Below are 22,093 nucleotides of genomic sequence, written 5' to 3'. Positions count from 1 at the left end.
TCAAGATGTCATCAAATGGCCAAGCAATAGATGAAGAGGAAGGAATGAACACGTAGAAAGATGAAGAAGAAGATGGAATGAATATGGAGAAACTATGGACAATTTCAGGTTAGCAAAGATATGCAGGAATGAAAGACTCAGAGGAAGTATACCACAGGGACCTTTACCACCACCATGATGGACAAACAACTGGTTCTCGTCGTCAACTGAACAGTGAAAGGCTTAACAAAACGAGAAAACTTTCCAAGTTACTTATAAAAGAAGCAGAAGAAGAAGAAAAAAATATATTATGGAAACCATTTTTTTTAACTTAAAATAAAAAATATATAAAACTGAGGTCTGAAACAGTAGTTATTTATATTGCTAGAGCCGTATGAGCTTGACTACATTAACGAGTGGGCAATATTGCACTGTGCAACCACACGAGTATTGTAATGAGCCTTACTGGACGTTTATATACTACGACTCAATTTTATAATTATTTTTTCTTTAAAAATTGGCAAATATGATATCCATATTGAACAACAGATAAAGTGACGTTGCACAGACAACTCTAGAACTCTTGCTTTATTGTAGCCTCCAAATTAAATTAGAAAGATAAATAAGACAAACATAAACAAACTATCTTGACATAAAAAAGGATTAAATTATAAATTTATTAGAACCGCAACAAATCTAATAAGTATAATTTTTAGCTGGCATATTATGAGACGTGCTGAATTATACAAAGGTAATTTTCCTGCATTAATTCATATATCCGGAAATGTATTTTCATATGGTACATATGTAAAAAATAGCATATAGCATAATTGAAGTTTGGTTTAAATAACGAAGACGATAAAGATATTACTTACAATTAAATAAATGCTGTATAAACAAAGACACCGCTATAACATCAAACGAATACACATAAAACACAATCACAAATATAACTGCTCATATTTAATAGACAAGTAGGCAATCAGCAGCTACACAAGTTTAACTTTTAAACAATTTTTAACAAGTTTAACAAAGTTTAACCGAAACCAGTAGGGTTGGTCGCCCCATGGAACAGGTTAAACTTACTATTTCACTGGAGTAACATGGCAACTTTTAAGTTTCTATTAATTGTTCCCAGTGGTTCTATATATGTGCTCTCTGTTTTGAAAACGAGCGCTAATTGGTGCTTCCCACCGCGACTGGTTTTCAATTTAAGCGATAATTTCAAAGAAAGTTCAGCAAGGATTCTTTGGTAGCACATCTTTTCAAGCAAAGTAAACAAAAAAGAATTAATTAATACGTAAATTATACAATTATACGTAATATGACTGTTTATGGAATGCAAAAACTAGTTTACATGGCCAAATAGAACAGTCGGAATTTAATATCAACAATATAACTGCGTAGTTACAGCTCTAAAATGTCTCCCTAAATATTCAATATTTTATTATCTAACCGCACTTCCAAGTCGAATGTTTCGAATAGACGATTTATCGTATTTGTTAAGAAATACTAACTACTACTAAAACTGACTTTAGTGCTAAAATTCGTGTTATCATTCATTCGCGTGTCACTTTAAAATTTCAGCTTCACTAAATAATTTGACGTCACTTACGATGGTCGCGTCACATGTCACTCGGATTCCTAATGTGTCGTTTCTTGATAAATCGAAATTGCTCATGTTTCGCGAAATATCATGTTGGTTTCTTCAGAGTATAACTGACACCTTCTACTTTGTACCTGTCTATATACTATCACAAAAGTAGAGCAACATCTTCGAAAATAAGATATATTTAACACAAGTCCCAACATTATGATTATCCATGCAACGTATTGTATACAAATACAATACATTTGAGGACATTAAAGTAGGCTATGATTTATTGATGATCACAAACAAAACATGAATTTATTTTGACATTTGTGTGCAGGACTAGTTATGCCAAGAGGAATTCCAATTTCAAAAGAGCTAAAGCAAAGAGTAGTAAATTTATTTATGGAAGGTACCAATCAAGCTGATATTTCAAGACAGGTTATGTTACCTCGGTACAGCGTATCTAGAATAATTTCATCGTATAATGACAGAGGACACTTAGAAAAATTGCCGAAATCGGGAAGACCCAAAAAAACAACGGCGCATTAAAAGAATTGCTCAACAAGATCGTTGGAAGTCCGCAACTCGAATAATTGCTGAAATTCCAGAAATTACGGTTGGTATAGGAACTGTGCAAAGAAGATTAGTAGTTTCAAAGTTGTTCAGTAGACGGCCAGCAAAAAAACCGTTAGTTTCAGCAAGAAACAGAGCAGCAAGGTTGGCCTTTGCACGCCGGCATTTAAACTGGACCCATCAATGACTAGAAGAAAAAATTCTATCCAGGGATGAAACGCGATATAAAATATTCAATTCTGACGGAATGCGACCAAATAATACAAGGTTTAACCCTATATACGTAACACCTACAATTAAACATGGTAAAGGCAGTGTTTTTTTATGGGGATGTTTCTCATGGAATGGAGTAGTTCCTAGACACTTCATTAATGAGACAATGGATCGATTTGTTTATAGGGAGATTATGCAAAATGTTATGCTCCCTTATGCAGAGTGGGAAATGCTGTTACGTTTTATTTTCCAACAGGACAATGATCCAAAACACTCTTCACAATTCGTTCAACAGTGATTTGCAGAAAACAATGTTAGTGTTGCAGTGGCCGGCACAGTCGCCAGACCTTAACCCAATTGAAAATCTATGGGAAGAAGTAGAACGTCGCATTCGTACACAAATGTTTCCAAATAAACAATCGTTGATAGATAAAATTAATGAAGTTTGGACAAATCTTCCAGAAAATGTCACTCAAAAGTTGATAGAGTCAATGCCGCGCCGTTGCCAGCAGGTAATTCTCATAATTTTAATTATTATTATTGTACTAAAATGTGTGTTTAATGTTTTTTTTTTAAATAGAATACAATACAATACTGTTAAATACAACTTTTTGAAATAAAATAAAACACTGTTAAATACAATTTGTTGCTTTACTTTTGTCGCCTTCACCAACTGACTTAAGGTACACCCAAAATGTTGTGAAAAATTACTTGTATGAATGAATATGAAAGTATTTTATTATAACTAGCCAAAAATATGAACCAAATTTTTTTTTATTTAAATAATACTAAAAAAATATGTTTGTTGCTCTACTTTTGTCCGATAGTGTATATTGTTTCAGAGGGGCGGAGCTATAGAAGGGGTATGAAAATTGTCTCGAATGACTGATTCCAATATTGGTTGCTTATAGATTTCTATAGATTCTCGGATTTTTCTTTGGTAGAAGAACTGATTGCACGCAAGACTTTTGGTTTTAGCAAATAACATTTGATGTCCGGTTTGATGATTGTGTTCAACAATTGATGATTAGTTGGTCTTTGGAAGGTTGTGGTAATATGTATTTTGCCAAAGAACGCTTAATGTAAATGTAAACAATTTTAATTCTGGGTTTAGTGACTCAAACAATATATAAACAGGATGATATGCGAAACGTCAGCAAGTTCGATTCAACAACAATAGACGCAGGAAGAATCCAAAAGATTTGTAAATGTAAAATTTAAAAATGATTGCTACATAATTGGATATTTTTGAGTAGGGGTAGAAAAATATGTCAAAACAAAGGTTTAATAGCACCGAAGATGAACCCATGACATTTGCCCGCATATTATTACTAAATAAATGTTTTTTTCTCAAGATGTAATCCTTAAATTAGTAATTCCTCATGAATATTGTTGGAACATATTTATTGTTTTTTATTGGAAATTGGAAAATTTCATAGTTTAAATTTTAATCGTGGTTTTTACAGAAACTGATTAACTAAACGTAAAAGTCGCAAGGTGTAGGTAGCGAATTGTTTTCAATAGAAAGCAAATCGAATCTCGTTACTTTCCCTTTGTCGGATCCCGAATATTCGATGATTCACGGATTTGTTCGGGAGAACGGTAGCTGTATATTTTCTGTTTACTGCAAAAAGCGCACAACAAACATTATGATGGGCATGTGCTAGCCTTTTTTACTTGACATCCAAAACCTGATTTTTAAAGTGTTGTTAGGTATTATTTAGATAGAACTTTAGAAAAAAGATTATAAAAATAAAGTAGTTTCATATTATTGATGCATATTATAATTGTAATTGTAATAATTTTAATAATGCTATATTATACCGATTTAGACACAAAAATTTAAAAAGACGAAGACAGTTCAGAATTTTTCTCTTTTTCAAGAAATAAAATATTGGTTTATTGGAATATTTTATATATGAAAAATATTCTGTTATTTTCTGAATAACTTTTTTTTTTAATTTTTGAAAAAAAAGATATTTTTATGCGCATTGGGGAATTTTGATTAATTTTATTTTTTGCAAACATTTTAGTAAAAATAAATTCTGTAAATAAGATTATAAAAATAAAGTACTTTCATACTGTTGATGCATATTGTAACTGTAACAATTTTAATAAGCCTATTTTATACTTACTGATTTAGATACAAAAATTTAAAACGACGATTCAAATTTTTTCTCTTTTCCAAGAAATAAAATATTAGTTATATAGTATATTTTGGTCAGGTAGGGAGAATACTTTAAATATTTTTGAAATAATATGAAATAAATTCCGCTATTTTCTCGGCAATATATTTTTTTAATTTGAGAAAATGTTTATTAATTTTATTTTTTGCACATATTTTAGTAAAAATTATTCCAGTAAATGAAGTAATTAATGGTATATATCATCATCCCCTCTATATACATTATACAGGCCAATTGCACTAATACATAGGGTTGGTAAAGTCCTTGAAATTAAAATTAGATTTAAAAAAAAATTAAAAAAATACCTTATCCAACACCAATCAATTTGGATTTAGGAAAAAAAGTAGGCAAATGCTTTGATAAAGGTAGGGAACAGCATAGTCAGATCGTTTAATGATAGTAAAAAAAGTCACACGCTTACACTGTGTCGCACCGTATCTTGCTGAATAAACTAATTAGAGGGCTGATAAAAAAACTAATTCAATCATATTTACAAGGAAAATTGCAAAAAGTTAAAGTAGTCGACACCCTGAAATATTTAGGGATTGTTTTTGATGAGAACCTTGATGATGTGAAAATTCGCAAGTTATTACATAAATTTGATATATGACGTCGATCCGATATATAAATCTTTAGTAGGAGCAATTTTATCCTATATTTGTGTGGGTGGAGTGCTGCAACGGATAGTGCTCTTCAACCGCGAGCAAATAACCAGACACGTGTTTCAAAAAAAAGCCCAAAATTCGTTAAGATACAATCAATCACTTAGTAACAACCACCTTTGTCAGAGGACACTAATACCAATTAAAGAGTACAGGGGGAAATAGATGAGGGTCCAAAAAAATTAATCCTGAGTATTTGTGATTTTTATTTAGGAAGACTACTCTAGAACATGGTAAACAAAAATAGGAATTTGAAATATAATTGTTGCTAACTTGAACTAAAATACTTTTTGACAAAATATACGAAAAATTTATAAATTGTCGAATCAAAAGTATAAAAAGAAACTTTGATTCCAATACCAAAAAAAAACTGGCAATAAAGATGAAGGTCTATAATCTATTATTGTAATCTTATCAATGTGGTATTGCTCTTAAAAAGTCTTGTGCTTTTTGAGAACAAAATCTTATTAGATGCTGTCGGTCTTGAAATTTACCTTTTTTTGAAGCAAAAAACATTTTTCTTTTCTTTTTTGTTTTATGTCAACAGTTAATTCTTTGGCCGGTCTTGAAGGAAAATGACAGTTGGGCAGATAGATATCCGCTAGAAATTTGGTCCAACTGTTAAAAATCAACTGATCTTCACAACAAATAACATTAAAAAGGTTTGGTTTTGTTCGGGAATCCCTTAAAACTGCATTCCATTCTTGATGCAGTTCAACGTACGTCTTCTGGTTCACTAAACCCATATTTCTATCGCGTTCTAGATACGAATGTCCCCGAAGTCTTTTAACACAGTTCATAGCAGTGAAGAAACATCATCATCAGCACCCACTTCTCCTAAAACTTAGTATAGAAAAGAGCTTCAGAGGTCGAAAGGACATGTATGTTGAACATGTTGTCTACGATAATACATGTCATTAGTTGTAATATTCGACAGATCAAGATTTTTGTTTAGATCCATTATAATAGCTTTCTTAGTTTTGTCTTTTTGAGCCTCAAGCCTAGCAGCTTGTTTAAGTTTATAAAAGATGTCTGCTCTTTTCAACTGTACTTCTTTTTCAACTTGTAGGCTCCGCAGTTCTGTGTGTAACCGCAGTGCATTGTGATCATCTGCACTTTGATTTTTTTTTTTTGTTTCTTCTCTGGAACAGTGCTTTCCTCGCACATCTAATAGCGCTGAAAGTTTTGATTTCAATCCGCTTTGTATAGTTTGTAGCCTTTTTGCAGTTATGCCAAGTAGGGCTAAAAAGGCTTTATAGCACACTTGAATTTCACAAAGTTCGTTGTTTTTTAACAATCTCACCTCACGAAAATGAATGAAAATCAACGTCATCTTCAGATTTTCTGGGACGATGGCGTGTTACAGCTTTGCACGTTATTAATCCACTCAGATAAAGGGACTGTTCATCATAACTTTGTAGTTAATTAAACTTAGACACGATCGTGCTTAAATCGGCTGAAGTGAGATTTTGGCGATTTTGGAAATATTTAACATTTGCGGTCTTTGTCCATAGGATTTTCTTTTCCTTGTTTTTTGTTGCTCAGCCATTATTCAACAACAAGAAATCCACCAATAAACTTTGAAAACAGAATAATCACTAATTACACCAATAAACTCCAAGCAACTATATGCATTGTTTACGATCATAAGCCGTCGAAATATCACGACATTGCCATTTCCTATTGACAAACAAAACCTCTGGCATGGTCTGTTCATAGATATAAGAAAGTGACCAATTGCTTTTTAATGGGATTATCCAAGGGTGGGCATTAACATACAATGCAACAAGATTATTACCTAAAGTTTCGGAATTTAAATTCAGGTAAAATTGCGGTCCGTAATAGAAAATAATTTTATACCTACCTGTGTTTAATATTCTTTGGTTTAATATGTATCTCAGGAGATGCTCCCGCCCAGATGTAGAAAACACTATTCTATTGAGACTAAGGAAGTTATAAACAATGTTTATTTGACTCTCATTGAACGTGGTACCAGCAAGCAAGCATCTTTAGAAGAAACGACGACATTGACGAAAATTCCATCATCAACTGTATGGAAAATTGTGAATAATCCCATTTCAGCGATGAAAAAAAGAAGCGATGCTGACATTTTCTTGAGTGTAGATGAAAGTGATCAAGATATAATACGGCGTAAAATTTACCAGTTATACGAGAAACAAAGCATGCCTACATTGGATACTTTAATTAGAGGGCTTGAAAAAGATGAAACCGGTGTTAAATGTGCCAGAACTACCTTATGGAAGTGTATTCAACACATGGGTTTTAGATTAAAAAAAAAATGCCAAAAGGAAAGTTTTAATGGAATCTTTCAGAATTCGGACATGGCGACTGGAATATAAAAAAAAAAGGATTTACAGAGAACAACAAAGGGCAATTATTTACTTGGATGAAACCTGGTTCGACACTTATGATACCCTGGAAAAAGGTTGGGTTGACTCAACTGATAACTGCAAAACAAACGCGTCATCAAAAAGAGGTAAAAAAATAACTATTTTGCATGCTGGCTCTTAAAGATCGTTGGATTACAAATGCACTTTCTCTCTCTTCCCTGGATTAAGATGAAGACACCACCGCTGATTTATTTGAAAGTTGGTTTAAAAACAAACTAGTTCCAAACATTCCTCCTAATAGCGTCATTGTAATGGACAATGCAAGTTATCACAGTAGACAGTTGACTAAACCCCCCCCCTCATGTGACACGAAAGCAACAATCCAAAACTACATTTATTTTCACGAAGATTATACCAAAAAGCAATTAATTGAGGATCTACAAAGATTGAACCTACAAGAGGAATATGTCTGTGATATAAAGTGATTAAGGCTTTCGCGGCCAGCGTTTGAACTGTAAGTGTTTTCGTTCGGGCTGATAATGCCAGACACGTGGTTAATCTTACGGACCGGATCTTAACACAGAATGAGACAGCAGTTTTGGCCAAAGGCGGTAATTTTGCGATCGCACCGAGACGTGTGCCGATTGAGGAAATTATAGCCAGCACCGAAGCAGCCATCAGAACTCTTCCTGATGAGGAAGCGGAAGAAATCTGGATTGAGTCAGCGAACATTCTGCGAAAGACTCGACCACCCACCAGCAACCGTTCCCAGAAAGAATTACTGGCAATCAAAAATTTGAATTCAGAGGAAGACATTATCGACATTTATTTTCACGAAGAGTATACCAAAAAGCAATTAATTGAGGTTCTACAAAGCTTGAACCTACAAAATGAATAAGTCTGTGATAATTATGCAAAAAATCTGGGGCATACAGTTTTAAGGCTTCCACCTAACCACTGTATATTTAATCCTATTGAACATGTTTGGCACCAACTGAAATCTTCCATTCGTCGTAACAATGTTTTTCCCGTGTTAACTCCAATGTCCTCAAACTTATAGAAACCGAAGTTTTTAACATACCTCCACAAAAATAATTTAGAACAAATAATGATTAGAACAGGCGATGATAGCGATAGTGATACTGATATGTTATGTGAATAATTTTAAGTAATCTAAGTAGGTAATAAAAATAATTTGTAATTTTATTTTAGATTTAAACATAAATAAATAAATATTGTTTAGTATCTTTCCTAACAAAACCCCAAATAATTAAATTCTAAGCACAGTACGGACCTGTTCGGGTCTTTCCTTAATTCGTATCAGTTAGTCACTTTCTTATATCTATGAACAAACTTTACCTTCATCTTTTTTGCCCACTACTATACATTTTAAATTCTGTTTACCTTTGTACTGTCATATTTCTAGCCATTTCTTATATGTGGATAGTATTCTATAGCCGATATATTATACGAAATAACTGTTAGTCTTATTTGGGCAAACAATGGACCCTCATCATTTTTCCCCTGTGAAATTTACCCATCCAATAAATTTGCAAAATTGGAAATATACAAAAATTAAGAGGCTTGTTGAGCCCTGTTTGCTGACTATGACATTCTGGAAATCAAGTCGATGATAAATATAATAATAAAGCCGTTGTCATTCCAGTTCAAGTTTAGTTAACTGACTGCAACTCACAAAAACATGGTAAGCAATTATCTTCCGAGCTCCCGACGATCACGACAAGCGCACCTGCCTCCAGCAGGAATGAACCGCCGACTCACCAAACAATAACAATTGTCATTTGACAATACAACCACGTCTATAGGCGTGGTATGATTGGCGACGCAAATAGAACCACCTTTGGGTTTCCACTGCTTGTTGTGTATTCTAAATACTGTGGACATCGAGCGCGTCAGTATACGAAACGCTATGACGAACACCTTCTGGTTAATCCAACGTTTCTGCGGGCCATCGGGAATCAATCCGACCAGGGGCGTGGTTAGCAGCAGCCACAATATCTAATTATTTTGTTAATACAAATGTACAGTTGAAAACAACCCAGATGCTTGTTAATCAACAATTAATACGAATGGAATGGGAGGCTAGAAAGAAAATGAAAGGACAGGGTCATAGGTTTACTTACCCCAAAGAAACATATGATGACCCTTAACGGAAATAAGAAGAAGTATCTGACGAGAAATCCACACAGCCACATAAAACTCAGCTTCCACGATATGAATTCGTACGATTGGTTCGTTCTGATCAGCAAGTTCCAGTTTTTCAACTCCTCCGCTTCGAACCTTGACGTCACTTGGTCTTCTATTATCGACTCCACGCCGCTTTTTATATAATCTAATATGGTGCTCAGTTCAAAATTGACGATTTGTTCCTAAAAGAAAAGATACGCACACTAGAAGGGCATGCAAAGAAGAAAATTAAAGCAAAAAAACTCTCGTATGTGTCAAAATTCCAAATTAAAAATAGCAAATTATGCAACCAATGTGGTAAACGAGTGACTTAAAAAGTTCACCGAACGACCGTTAGTTTTTGGGTACATTTTCGCAAAACAACACGAACGACCGTCAGAATTGACAAACGTCACAATTCAAGGCGTGGGAAATATCTCCGAAATCATCCGATCGCTCCCAAACCCGTGCGGTAATATCCCGAAAATGTCCGAAGGGGCTCGAATCCGTGCAAACGAAAACGACATTTCCGGGACATTAACTCACGGGTTTGACTTTGACTTTTGACGACTTCAATAAATTATTCGGTCTCTGTTTTTTTTTGCGTCAACATAAATGAATTGACGTTTCGCCGATCACTATGTTGGCGTCTTCAGAACTTACCTGAACCTGACTCGCATTCTACTCTGTACCTGCTTATATATTGTTTAAGGAGCGCGGCACTAAAGGAAGGGCATGAATATTGTCAATCGGTTGACCGATTCTCATATTAGTGAAAAGTGAGTCACAGCTATATGCTTATAGATTTCTATAGATTCTCGGATTTTTCTTTGGTAGATTACAAGAAAGAATTTTTGTTTTTTCGAATAAACTTTGATGTCCAGTTTCATGATTGTGTTCGGCAATTGCTGATGAGTTTATTTCTCGTAGTCTTAAAGCTCTTTCATGTTAATTTTTCAAAGAAACTTCCACAGGCTTCTGTAATACTGTTTACAAAACTTCTAGATTCCTCCTGCGTAGGTTTTTGCTGAGTCGAAATTGCTGACGTTTCGGCAATCATTCTGTTGGATTCTTCAGAGCTTGACTGAAACTGGCTGGTATTTTACTTTGCACCTGGTCATATATAGTTTATATATAGTATATATATAGGGTCGCTAATGAGGCGTATAAACACCGTCTCGGATGACTGATTCCCTAATTGGTGACAGGTAGAGACCTGAGTCGCGATTAAGATTGTTAGGTTGTTTATAGATTTCTATAGACTCTCGGTTTTTTCGTTGGTAGAAGAATTGATTACCTGCAAGAATTTTAGTTTTATCGAATAAAATTTTATGTACGGTTTCATGAGTGTGTTCGGCAACAGCTGATGAGTTTATTTGTCTTAGTCGTAAGGCTCTTTCGTATTCTTTGAGCCTAGTTGATATTTTTCGTCCGGTCTCTCCAATGTATTCTTTCTCGCATATGCATGGAATGCTGTAAACTCCTGGCATCTCAAATGGAATTTTACCTTTGACGGACCGAAGATGTTGAGAGATTTTTGCACAAGTGGTAAATCTGGTTTTGACGTTATACTTCTTTAGAAGTTTTGATATGTTGTCAGTAATGTTTTAAATGTAAGGAAGGACCACAGTGGCAAGTGTAGGATTGCTTTTGGCCTCATTGCTATTGGAAGGTTGTGGTGAAGTGTATTTTTTGATGGAACGCTTAAATCTTTAATGTGGAAATTATTGGAGAGAAGATCAGAGGTAAGGTGTTTTAATTCTGTTTTCAGTGACTCGGACTGAGACGGTTTTAAGGCTCTGTAAACAAGAGAGTTGATAACCGATGATTTTTGGGCCGGACAGTGATATGATCATGCATTAAGGTATCGGTCTGTGTGCGTAGGTTTTCTGTAAAAACAATGACCCAATATCAAAGAATGGAAGGTTATTATTAGCTTCCAACTCAATGGTAAAAGGTAAAAATAAAAATCTACTAGGGTTTCTTGACCATGAGGCCAAATAACAAAGGTATCATCGACGTAGCGTTTCCATAATTTTGGTTTTAGATGAAAGGAGTCGGGAGCTTTCTCCAAAAAGACTTCCATAAATATATTCGCGATGACTGGTGATAGTGGCAAACCCATGGCTGTTCCCGACGTTTGTTCAAAAATTTGACCGTTATAAGAAAAATATGTTCCCGATAAGCATTTTTCAATTAAGGTGAGAAGGTTTGGTTCCAGATTCTCGGATTTTAATATATCTGAAATGACGTCGAGAGTTTCAGGAATAGGAACTTTGGTAAAGAGAGATTCTACGTCGAAACTAACTTGTGTATCTAATGTAATGCAAAATTCCATTTGAGATGCCAGGAGTTTACAGCATTCCATGGAGAGACCGGAGGAAAAATATCAACTAGGCTCAAAGAACACGAAAGAGCCTTACGACTAAGACAAATAAACTAATCAGCTGTTGCCGAACACACTCATGAAACCGGGCATAAAATTTTATTCGATAAAACTAAAATTCTTGCATATAATCAGTTCTCCTAATAACGAAAAAGAATCTATAGAAATCTATAAACAACCTAACAATTTTAACCTCGACGCAGGCCTCCACCTGTCACCAATTTGGGAATCAGTCATCCGAGACGGTGTTTATACCCCTCATTAGCGCCCTCCTCAAACAATATATAAGCAGGTACAGAGTAAAATACGAGCCATCAGTCAAGCTCTGAAGAAGCCAACAGGATGATTGGGGAAACGCCAGCAATTTGGACTCAACAAAACCCGATGCAGGAGGAATCCAGAAGTTTTGTAAAAAGTACTCTTTCATGTTCTTTTAACTTATGGCGCTGCGATGCTCATGAACACAAATGAATATCAGGAAAAAATTCAAGATCCTATCGTCAAATTAAAAAAGATCCTACGTCATAAATGTGTTATTGAGGCTTCTTCTCTATCAGAGTCCGTGAAAAAGTCGGTCAACCGTCATGACCCTACGGACTCCCTAAGATTCACAAACCAGGATTTCTGTCAGCACCATTCATTCCTCAACATATTCTCTAGCAAAATATCTAGCTTCTATATTAAAATCCTATAAAACAAAAGCTGATAGTTCCGTACTTTCCATTTCATTGAACAATTAAAAACCATTACATTAGATCAAAATGATATTCTGGTTAGTTTCGACGTAGATTCAACCTTTACTGGAGTCCCTAGTCCTGAAACGCTCAACATTACTTCAGATATTTTAAAATCCGGGAATCTGGAACCAAACCAAATGTTTATTCGGAACATATTTTTTCTTATAACGGTCAAATTTATGAACAAACGTCGAGAACAGTTATTGGTTGTCCATTAGCACCAGTCATCGCGAATATATTTATGGAAGCTTTTGAGAAGAAAGCCCTTGACACCTTCTACTTAAAACCAAAATTATGGAAACGCTAAGTTGATGATACTTTTGTAATTTGGCCTCATAATCAAGAACCTCTCCAGGATTTTGTTAGCCATTTAAACTCCATACACCCTAACATTGAGACATTCTGTTTACAGAAAAAATACGCACACAGATGGATACCTTAATGCATTTTCACATCATCATCCAGCCCATCAACTTTCCTATTTATAGGGCAGCAAAACTATCTCGACCCGAGACACTGAAAACAGAATTACAACAGCTAACATCTGCTCTTCTCCCTAATATTTTCCACATTAACAAGAAAACAATCTCAACGGCGACTTAGATCTTTATCGTTCACCAATATGCAGTTTAGTTAAGCTCCGAACAAGCCAACCGCATGAGGACGCAAGAGGAATCCAGAAGATTTGTAAATAGTAATTTTGAAATTATAGTCTTATGGCGAACCCGATCAAAAGCTTTCTCAAGTCTGTGAATATAGTAACCACCTGCCCCCCCACCCCCCAAGATATCATGTCATTTGTAACAAATTCTGTAAAATCTATTAGGTTTCCCACATTAGGTTTTGCATTCTCGACAACCATACCGATATCAGATAACTTTTGCTTTTCGTGGGCGCTTAATCAATATAGCGGGGAAAGTAGTAAATCGTGGAGTGCATTTTCTGCCAACGGCAATAAAACTCGGCTCTGGTAGGTATTAAAGGACAGAACGCTAGGGACGGACTCTCAAAGATTTTGGTAATAATATAATTTTTATACTAATAATAATTTTTTATACCTCCAACATAAGGAATAAACAAATTAAAATAAATAAAAAGCAGATTTCGAACAGCGTTTCCTATAAGATTTTTCCCAAAACGTTAGCTTAACTGAAACGGTATTCTTCTGAGCCTATCGACACAACTTCGCAATTACTAGACAAAAAATTAAATTGCTCCTCATTTTGTTTTTATTTATTTAAACCAATCAAGAATATTACTTAAAGGACGCAAAGATTATAAGCCACCTAGAAACAATATTATACAAAACAAATAAGAACTAAAAGTTCAGATTTTCACAAAATTATATATTTTGACATGACAATTGTTTCGACAACACCGTGTCTTTATCAAATGCAATATTTACAAACTACCTACTACAATATATACCGAAAAATTACAATAAAACCTTAATTAATGTTATTGTGTGAATTTAAGTTTAATAATGGAGAGGTATTTAAATCTAATTGATCGTTAAGCAATACATTTGAATGTCTCATTTTGTTAATCTCCATGGCTTCCAATAAATTTAATTTTCTACTTTTTGTGGCTGTATGTAAAACATCAAAATTATCGTCAAAAATGTATTTTTCTGTGTTTAAGTGCGTTGCATAATTAGAATCTAGACTGTTGTTTTTAAACGCTCTTTTATGTTCGTTAATGCGTTTCTGTAAGGAGCGACCTGTTTGTCCAATATAAATTTTATGACAAGATTCGCATTTCAACCCGTAGACCCCTAATTTTTGAGATTTTGGACATTTCGTTTTATTGTTTTTTAAAAATTTTCCTATTGTGTTAGTTCTGAAAGCTATTTTTAAACCGCACTTTAACAAATGTTTTGAAACTTTTTCACTGGGTACCTCCTATGTATGTATTTGTTTTAAATTGTTCGTGTTCTGTATTAGGTTTCGGATAAATAGAGTTAACTGTTGTCTGGATTTGTTTTTTATTTATAATTTTATTGATAATGGACGGATTGTAGCCCTTGTTCAGTGCAAAGAGTGAAATGCAGCCATTTTGTGTGTATAAGGGTGATTTGAGCTGTTATGTATGACTGTGTCCGTGTGTGAAGGTTTATGGTAAATGGAAAAATCTAATTTGTTTTGAGTTTTCGTAATAGTTAAGTCTAAAAAATCAATAGAGTTATCATGTTCAATCTCGATAGTGAATTTTATACGATTAGGTAATGAGTTAATGTAATTTAAAAAAGAATTCAATTGTCTGTCCGTTTCAACAAAGCAAGCAAAAACATCATCCACGTACCTATACCACCATAGAGACGTTTTACTTAAAGAATGTTTTAGTATGATATTTTCCAAATTATCCACAAAAATCTCAGCTAACAAAGGACTAAGTGGGTTAAAGATACTATTAAGCAATCTAATAAAAATCTTGTTTCACCAATGGGTTAACCTGTTTCCGAGTGAGAGTGAAATCTACTAAATCTATCACATCCATAGGTGGAATACTGTGGTTTAAAAATAGCTTTCAGAACTAACAACACAATAGGAAAATTTTTAAAAAACAAAAATGTCCAAAATCTCAAAAATCAGATGCCTACAGGTTGAAATGCGGATCTTGTCCTAAAATTTATATTGGACAAACAGGTAGATCCTTAAAGAAACGCATTGACTACATTGACACATTATGCTACACAATAAAACACAGAAAAACACATGACAATGATGACAATTTTGATATTTTACATACATCCACAAAAAGCAGAAAATTAAATTTTTTGGAAGCCATGGAGATTAACAAAATGTATTGCTTAACGATCAATTAGATTTAAATACCCCTAATTTATTGAACTTAAATTCTCGCAACAACATTAATTAAGGTCTTATGGTCATTTTTCGATATATATATATATATATATATATATATATATATATATATATATATATATATATATATATATATATATATATATATATATATATATATATATATATATATATATATATATATATATATATATATGATGACACTATATTCCGGGATATCATCCGTTCGCTCGTTGAACTCCGACTGGAATCCTGCATCCGACTGGAATCCTGCAAATCTTGCATCCGACTGGAATCCTGCAGACGTTTCGCCAAAATCTCACTTGGCATCTTCAATGCTCGCGCTCCGAAAACACTTCGAACACTGTGTGTGTTCGAAGTGTTTTCGGAGCGCGAGCATTGAAGATGCCAAGTGAGATTTTGGCGAAACGTCTGCAGGATTCCAGTCGGATGCAAGATTTGCAGGATTCCAGTCGGATGCAGGATTCCAGTCGGAGTTCAACGAGCGAACGGATGATATCCCGGAATATAGTGTCATCACATTTTTCCATCCGTGAATCAATACGTGAGAATATATATATATATATATATATATATATATATATATATATATATATATATATATATATATATATATATATATATATATATAGTAGCAGGTAGTTTGTAAATATTACATTTGATAAAGGCACGGTGTTGTCGAAACAATTGTCATGTCAAAATATATAACTTTGTGAAAATCTGAACTTTTAGTTCTTATTTATTTTGTTAAATGGATTGTCATCAAGTGAAAGCCACTTCACTTCAATTTTTCAAACAATATTGTTGTCACCCGCATCATGTCTTCCGTACGTCGGTGTAATATACATTTTCCTTATTATATTCCAAGTGAACAGGAGAAGGAAAGTTCAATGAATATTAATTCTTCCGAACAATGGTCTTTAGAAAGTCATTCACCTTGGCTTAGACATTTGGTATATGCAAGCTCATCCCACTCAAGTGTTCCGCTATTTTCGATACTACTGATTAACTCGAAAAAGCAACGCAATATTAAAGTAGTATAAAACGACGTGCAATTCAACGTCGTCAGGCACAAATTGCTGATCAATTTACAGACTAGAAAATTGAACCCCGCATTTTTTAGTGTTATATTTAAAGATCCACAGGGTGTGTTAATTAATAATTGGATTTTACTTGATCAAAAACACATTTATCAAAATAAATAAGAACTAAAAGATCAGATTTTCACGAAATTATATATTTTTACATGACAATTGTTTCGACAACACCGTGTCTTTATCAAATGTGAACAAATGTGAACATTTGATAAAGACACGGTGTTGTCGAAACAATTGTCATGTAAAAATATATAATTTCGTGTTTTGTGTGTTAATTTCCTTGCTACTACCCTGGACCGGTTTAATTTATTGGCTCAAAAATGCCTACGAGGAGATAAAAACAATAGCATTATTTTATCTAAAGGTAGACAAGGAGGGATCGATTCGGAAGTTTCGCACTTCCATGGTATAAAACCGTTTTTAACATGACGTATTTACTAGCCTTTATCAGTTTTCACTGATAACGGCTAGTGATACTTTCTTGCCGAAACCAGTAGCCTTATTTTATATTATTATTTTATTATACTTATATATATATTAATATTATTTTAAAGTGATCAGACTACAACACACATGGCAGGATAAAAATTTAAGAAGCACGATGGAAGCTTTGATGGAAGGATGATCCGCTGAAATACCATCAGAAAAAGGTAAAACATTGTTAGCAAAAATGGATTTGTCAGTGGTGGCTTTCAATTAAAACGGGCTGAAAACTATCATGCTGGTTTTTGAAGATTACTTCCGGCAAATGCTAGATCTTGATCTTATTCCTGCTGAGCGTGTTATAATCATGGAAAATGCCAGCTACCACTCTGTCTTCTTGGAAAAAAAATTAAGTCTTCACTGGAGGTTATAAATTTGAATAAACCGTCATTGTACGAAATTAGTTTTTGACGACAGACAATGGACAGTGAGAAACGGTGTCAGTGCGTCGAAGATGTTACTGAAACAGAAGAAAGAATGTGGAAAGCTGATGACATGCTACAAAAAAAATGCACAATCAAAGTGGCAATGTAAATTGTTAACTTTTTATAAATAATAATATTGCCTACAGTTTGTCTATTTTCATATGTAGTTCTATACAAGTTTTGATCTTTTCAGGAAACCACTTTCAGATTTACAAACGAGAAGGGATATGTGGCTGCATCAGGATGATGTCTAGTATACTTCTCTTACGTTACGAAGTTAGGAAATTCCTGCATGTAATCAACCAATCAACGAAAAATCCGAGAATCTATAGAAATCCATAAGCTACCAAACAATCTTAACCACTACTCATGTCAATATGGGAATTGGTCATCCGAGACAATGTTCATGTTCCTCCTTTAGCTTCGACCCCAATAAAACAACATACAAGGAGATACAGGGCGAGCCAGTTTCAGTTAAGCGCTGGAGAAACCAAAAACCGGCGCAGTGAGAGTCCAGAAGTTTTGTAAATAGTAGTATATCTTTGAAAAATTAATTATGGAGAAGACATCAACAGCAAAATCACAAAGTTAGAAGATCACCGACTGAAACTGGTACAATTAATACATTGACTTTTTTGTTACGTTGTAGATATTATAACGTTACCTCTAATTTTCTCAAAATCTCTAATTTTGCCTTACTTTGAGAAGAAGAAATAGACCAAGTCCACATCATGAAATTGCATCCATCTTTTCCCCATCAGAGTTGGATACACTTTCAAATTCGATTCATGACAAAGCTAAAAATCTTCGTTTATCTTCTTCCCAGAATCACTTTCAAAAACTAACGTCAACCCTAGTGAAATTCTACCAAACAGTGTGGTAAATGGTTCATCACACCAACTTCATATTTAAATTAATAAATTAAAATCCGAGATTCTGGAACCAAATCTTCTCACCTTAATTGAAAAAAGCTTGCCCACTTGGAACATTTTCATAAAGGTCAAATTTTTGAACAAACGTCGGGAACAGCTATGGGTGGTTCTCCATTATCACCAGTCATCGCGAAAATGTTTTAGAGGAAACAAAAATTATGGAAACGCTACGTTGATGATATTTGTGTGATTTGGACTCATAGTGAAGAATTCCCACGAGATTTTCTTGACCATTTAAACTCTATACACTCTTTTTTACGTTTTACCATTGAATTAGAAACTAAAATCATAGGTTATCAACTCTCTTGTTGCTTTCGAAAATCGATGAAATCGAATTTTTCGAAAGGATCTGCGCTCGTATAAAAATTTTATATCTCGGTAACTGTAAGTCCTATGTGATCGCAGTTGGTACAGAAATGATCACCGTTGAAAAAAAAAATTTTTTTGTCTGTCCGTTCTCCGATCTCCGTTCTCGTCTTTTAGTTTTTCCTGAATAACCTTCGAACCGTTGGAGTTACAAAATTAAAATTTGCTTCCTTTTTAACCCTTCACGAGGCACATAAGCTTACAAGAAATGGCTCTGATCTGACGCCGGTATCCATATTTTTTTCGCGATTTTCGACTGTTTTTTGGACCTTGCTATGAAACACGATGTGCTTGAAATTTGAAGCAATCGACTCCATATGTGGCACACATATGCAGCTTAACCCCGCAACGGAACCTATTGAAAATGAGAGGGCTGGGAGGTCGGGAAGTATTTAAAAAAAAATAAAAATCGCGTGTGCAAGGGTCTACAAAAAAGACCATTTTTCAAAAACTGTTAACAAGCCCGAAGAAATTCTTGAACCAGAAGACGCAGAGGAAACGACTCCATAAACTTTTATTCTTGACAATTTTTCAAAAATATACAGGGTGCGCAAATAAAAAAAAACTGAAAAATGGGTCCCCCTATTATTGAAAAGTGGCAATAATTTCAAATCTATGTTTTAGATGTCAGTTTTTTTCACATGACAATATAGCCTATATAGAGAGCTTAAAATTTTGTATTTACGGTTTTTAAGTATTGTACAGGGTGTTCGCGAAATTCCGTGTAATATTAAAAAACATAATAAGTACTCCAAATTTGCAGCTGCCCACTTCAGACTTGGGAGAGAAGTAGAATTCTGGACCCGCATTTAGACTTTTTTAATTGGAAGCAATAAAATAACGCGAAGTATTTTCTTTTTAATTTTTGAATTTTTTTTGGTTATTTTGGCATCCAGAAATACATCTTTTCCTCCAAAACCATTCGTGTGATCGAAAAAATTTTACAACCGTAATACGTGGGAGATCCGGCGGTACAACTATTGTTTTACGCATTTTTTCCATTATATACAAGTTGTTTTAGTTATTGAAAAAAATCTAAAAGACCCTAAAAATTGTTCTTTTAGAGAGCAAATTATTAACCGTAAATCAAAATTCGTACAAAAAATAGCACATCCGTTTAAACAGGCCGCATCAAGGGCTACAATTTTTTTATTTACTGTTTTCGTCTACCATATATACTGTTCGAGATATTTGAAAAAATCCAAATGAAAATCACCATTTCTCGGCCCCAATCTAGACGCGATGACGTCATTTACTATTACCACGTACTGCATGGTTTCAGAAAACAAGTAGTTTTTTGAAAACCGTTTACTCCAATGGAAAAATTCGGATACGAGGGAACTAAGGAGATCCAGGGCTATATCCTCTATTTCGAACATTGTTGGAATTATATACAGGGTACATCGTTTGTTGGCAAAAAAATCTAATAGATCCTAGAAATTTCCGCTTTTGTGGGTGAATTATTGGCGACACATGAAACATTTTTAAAGATGTGATAATTTGATATGCACAGTATCGTAAACTGTGTCGAGAAAGAGTTTAAGGTTTCGTATAATACAGCGGACGCAAGATATTTGAAAGAATATAATTTTAAATTGCAATTACCAGTACAAATTTTAATATTTACCGAAGTGTGCCGTCACTTTGAAGTTCGACGAGATGTGACGGACACGTTATACAGGGTGCATGCACAATTAAATAAAATAAAATAAAAAGCTGATTCGCGCTACTTGCGAAGAAACTTGCCCCAGCCAGAGACGATTTTTCGAAAGCGATCTTGTTTACAAACCTGTCAAACTATCTCAACCCAAGTAAACTTCACCACAAGCTTCAAAAGACAATGAGTCCGAAAGCAACCACAAACACTGCTGCGTCAAACACAAAATTCCGTCTCAGATACCAGAATTTTTGCAGCATTCCATTCAAATGCGAAAAAGAATACATTGAAGAGACGGGACGAAAAATATCAACTAATTCCTGCATAAAAAATGACGGGAGGCACTTTGAAAATTTATAACGACCTATGATTTTAACTTCAATCAATTTTGTTATGCTTTATCGTTGTCAATGTTTAGTTTCCATAAAGCTCGGATAGAGTTATCAGTTTATAAGCGTTGTGTTGGGTTAAGACAAAGATATTGAGATTCAGTTTTCACTGGTTTGCTGGGCTCTTGTTAGACTATCTAATCATATCGCTGCACTAATGTTTTTTTGCCATTATGTCAGAAAACGCTGGAGTATCCCCACCACTTTCCTTTTAGAGTTGGATTAAAAAGCATCTAATACAAAAGATTTGAATTTGTTTCATCTTTAAAACAAAGTTTTCTATAAATATCATCATCTATTTTTATAAATATCATTTCCAGAATTTTTTTCAAATTTTTATTTCCAATTTATCTGAACTTGGCGATATTGCCTGTAAGTCCCTCTTAATGATTAAAAAACATACTATACATAGGTGGTTCCACCCTCGTCTAATGGCTATTGGTGAACTGATTCGCATCTCAAGAGAAACAGCTGAATAAAGCACGCACCTTTCCTGTTTTATATTCATCGTCGCTGTACTTCTCATTTTCGGTCTCATCGTTGGATACCTGGGCGGGTTCCGGAACCAAAATCAGCCTGTCGTCTCTACTAATTAAGTTGTTCCCTCCGTTCGGCACGTGTCCATTCGCATATCCGTTCGGTTTGACATTAACATTTTTAGGCTGCAATTCGGTCTCCGATGGAGGCTTATCCTTGGGGACCACTTCTTCGCTGTAACCCTCGTCTTCGTCGTCGTCCTCGTCAGTCTTGCGTTTGTGCCTTTCCGCCGATTCAATGTCTCTTCTGCCGTACTGAAAAAAGTCAGACACGATAAAATGGGTGAATTTAAAAATTTATTTATTTATTTATTGTTTTAACGTTAGAAGAATTTTAGATTAAGAACTTCCCTTCAGAGGTTCCACTTGACCTACTGAACTCCGGTCTTTCAGGACCATTGGTTGACAGTTTTTGTATAATACGATAAAAATATATTTATTTATTGTCGTGACTTTTTAAGTAGTTTACAGTAAAGTATATAAAGATATAAGAA

General features: G+C 34.3%; 1 protein-coding gene across 2 annotated transcripts in view; it reads right to left on the bottom strand.

The window, feature by feature from the left end:
* LOC132700307 (glycerol-3-phosphate acyltransferase 3-like) overlaps nt 1–22,093 on the bottom strand; it is a 59,339-nt gene that overhangs the window by 8,564 nt on the left and 28,682 nt on the right. The window contains exons 2-4 of one of the 2 annotated variants that reach the window (XM_060667506.1): nt 21,552–21,854; nt 9,703–9,948; nt 9,341–9,577 (exon numbers count right to left, since the gene is read on the bottom strand). In XM_060667506.1, coding sequence (XP_060523489.1) covers nt 9,341–9,577; nt 9,703–9,948; nt 21,552–21,854 — 786 coding nt within the window. The remainder of the gene's footprint in view (nt 1–9,340; nt 9,578–9,702; nt 9,949–21,551; nt 21,855–22,093) is intronic. The other variant, XM_060667505.1, reaches the window with a different exon arrangement.

The sequence above is a fragment of the Cylas formicarius genome, unplaced genomic scaffold (assembly GCF_029955315.1).
Source record: "Cylas formicarius isolate icCylForm1 unplaced genomic scaffold, icCylForm1.1 PGA_scaffold_4__25_contigs__length_36172078, whole genome shotgun sequence".
In the NCBI taxonomy this organism is placed as follows: Eukaryota; Metazoa; Arthropoda; class Insecta; order Coleoptera; family Brentidae; genus Cylas; species Cylas formicarius.
Note: the sequence above shows the minus strand (reverse complement) of the source record. Positions and strands in the feature narration are given on the sequence as shown.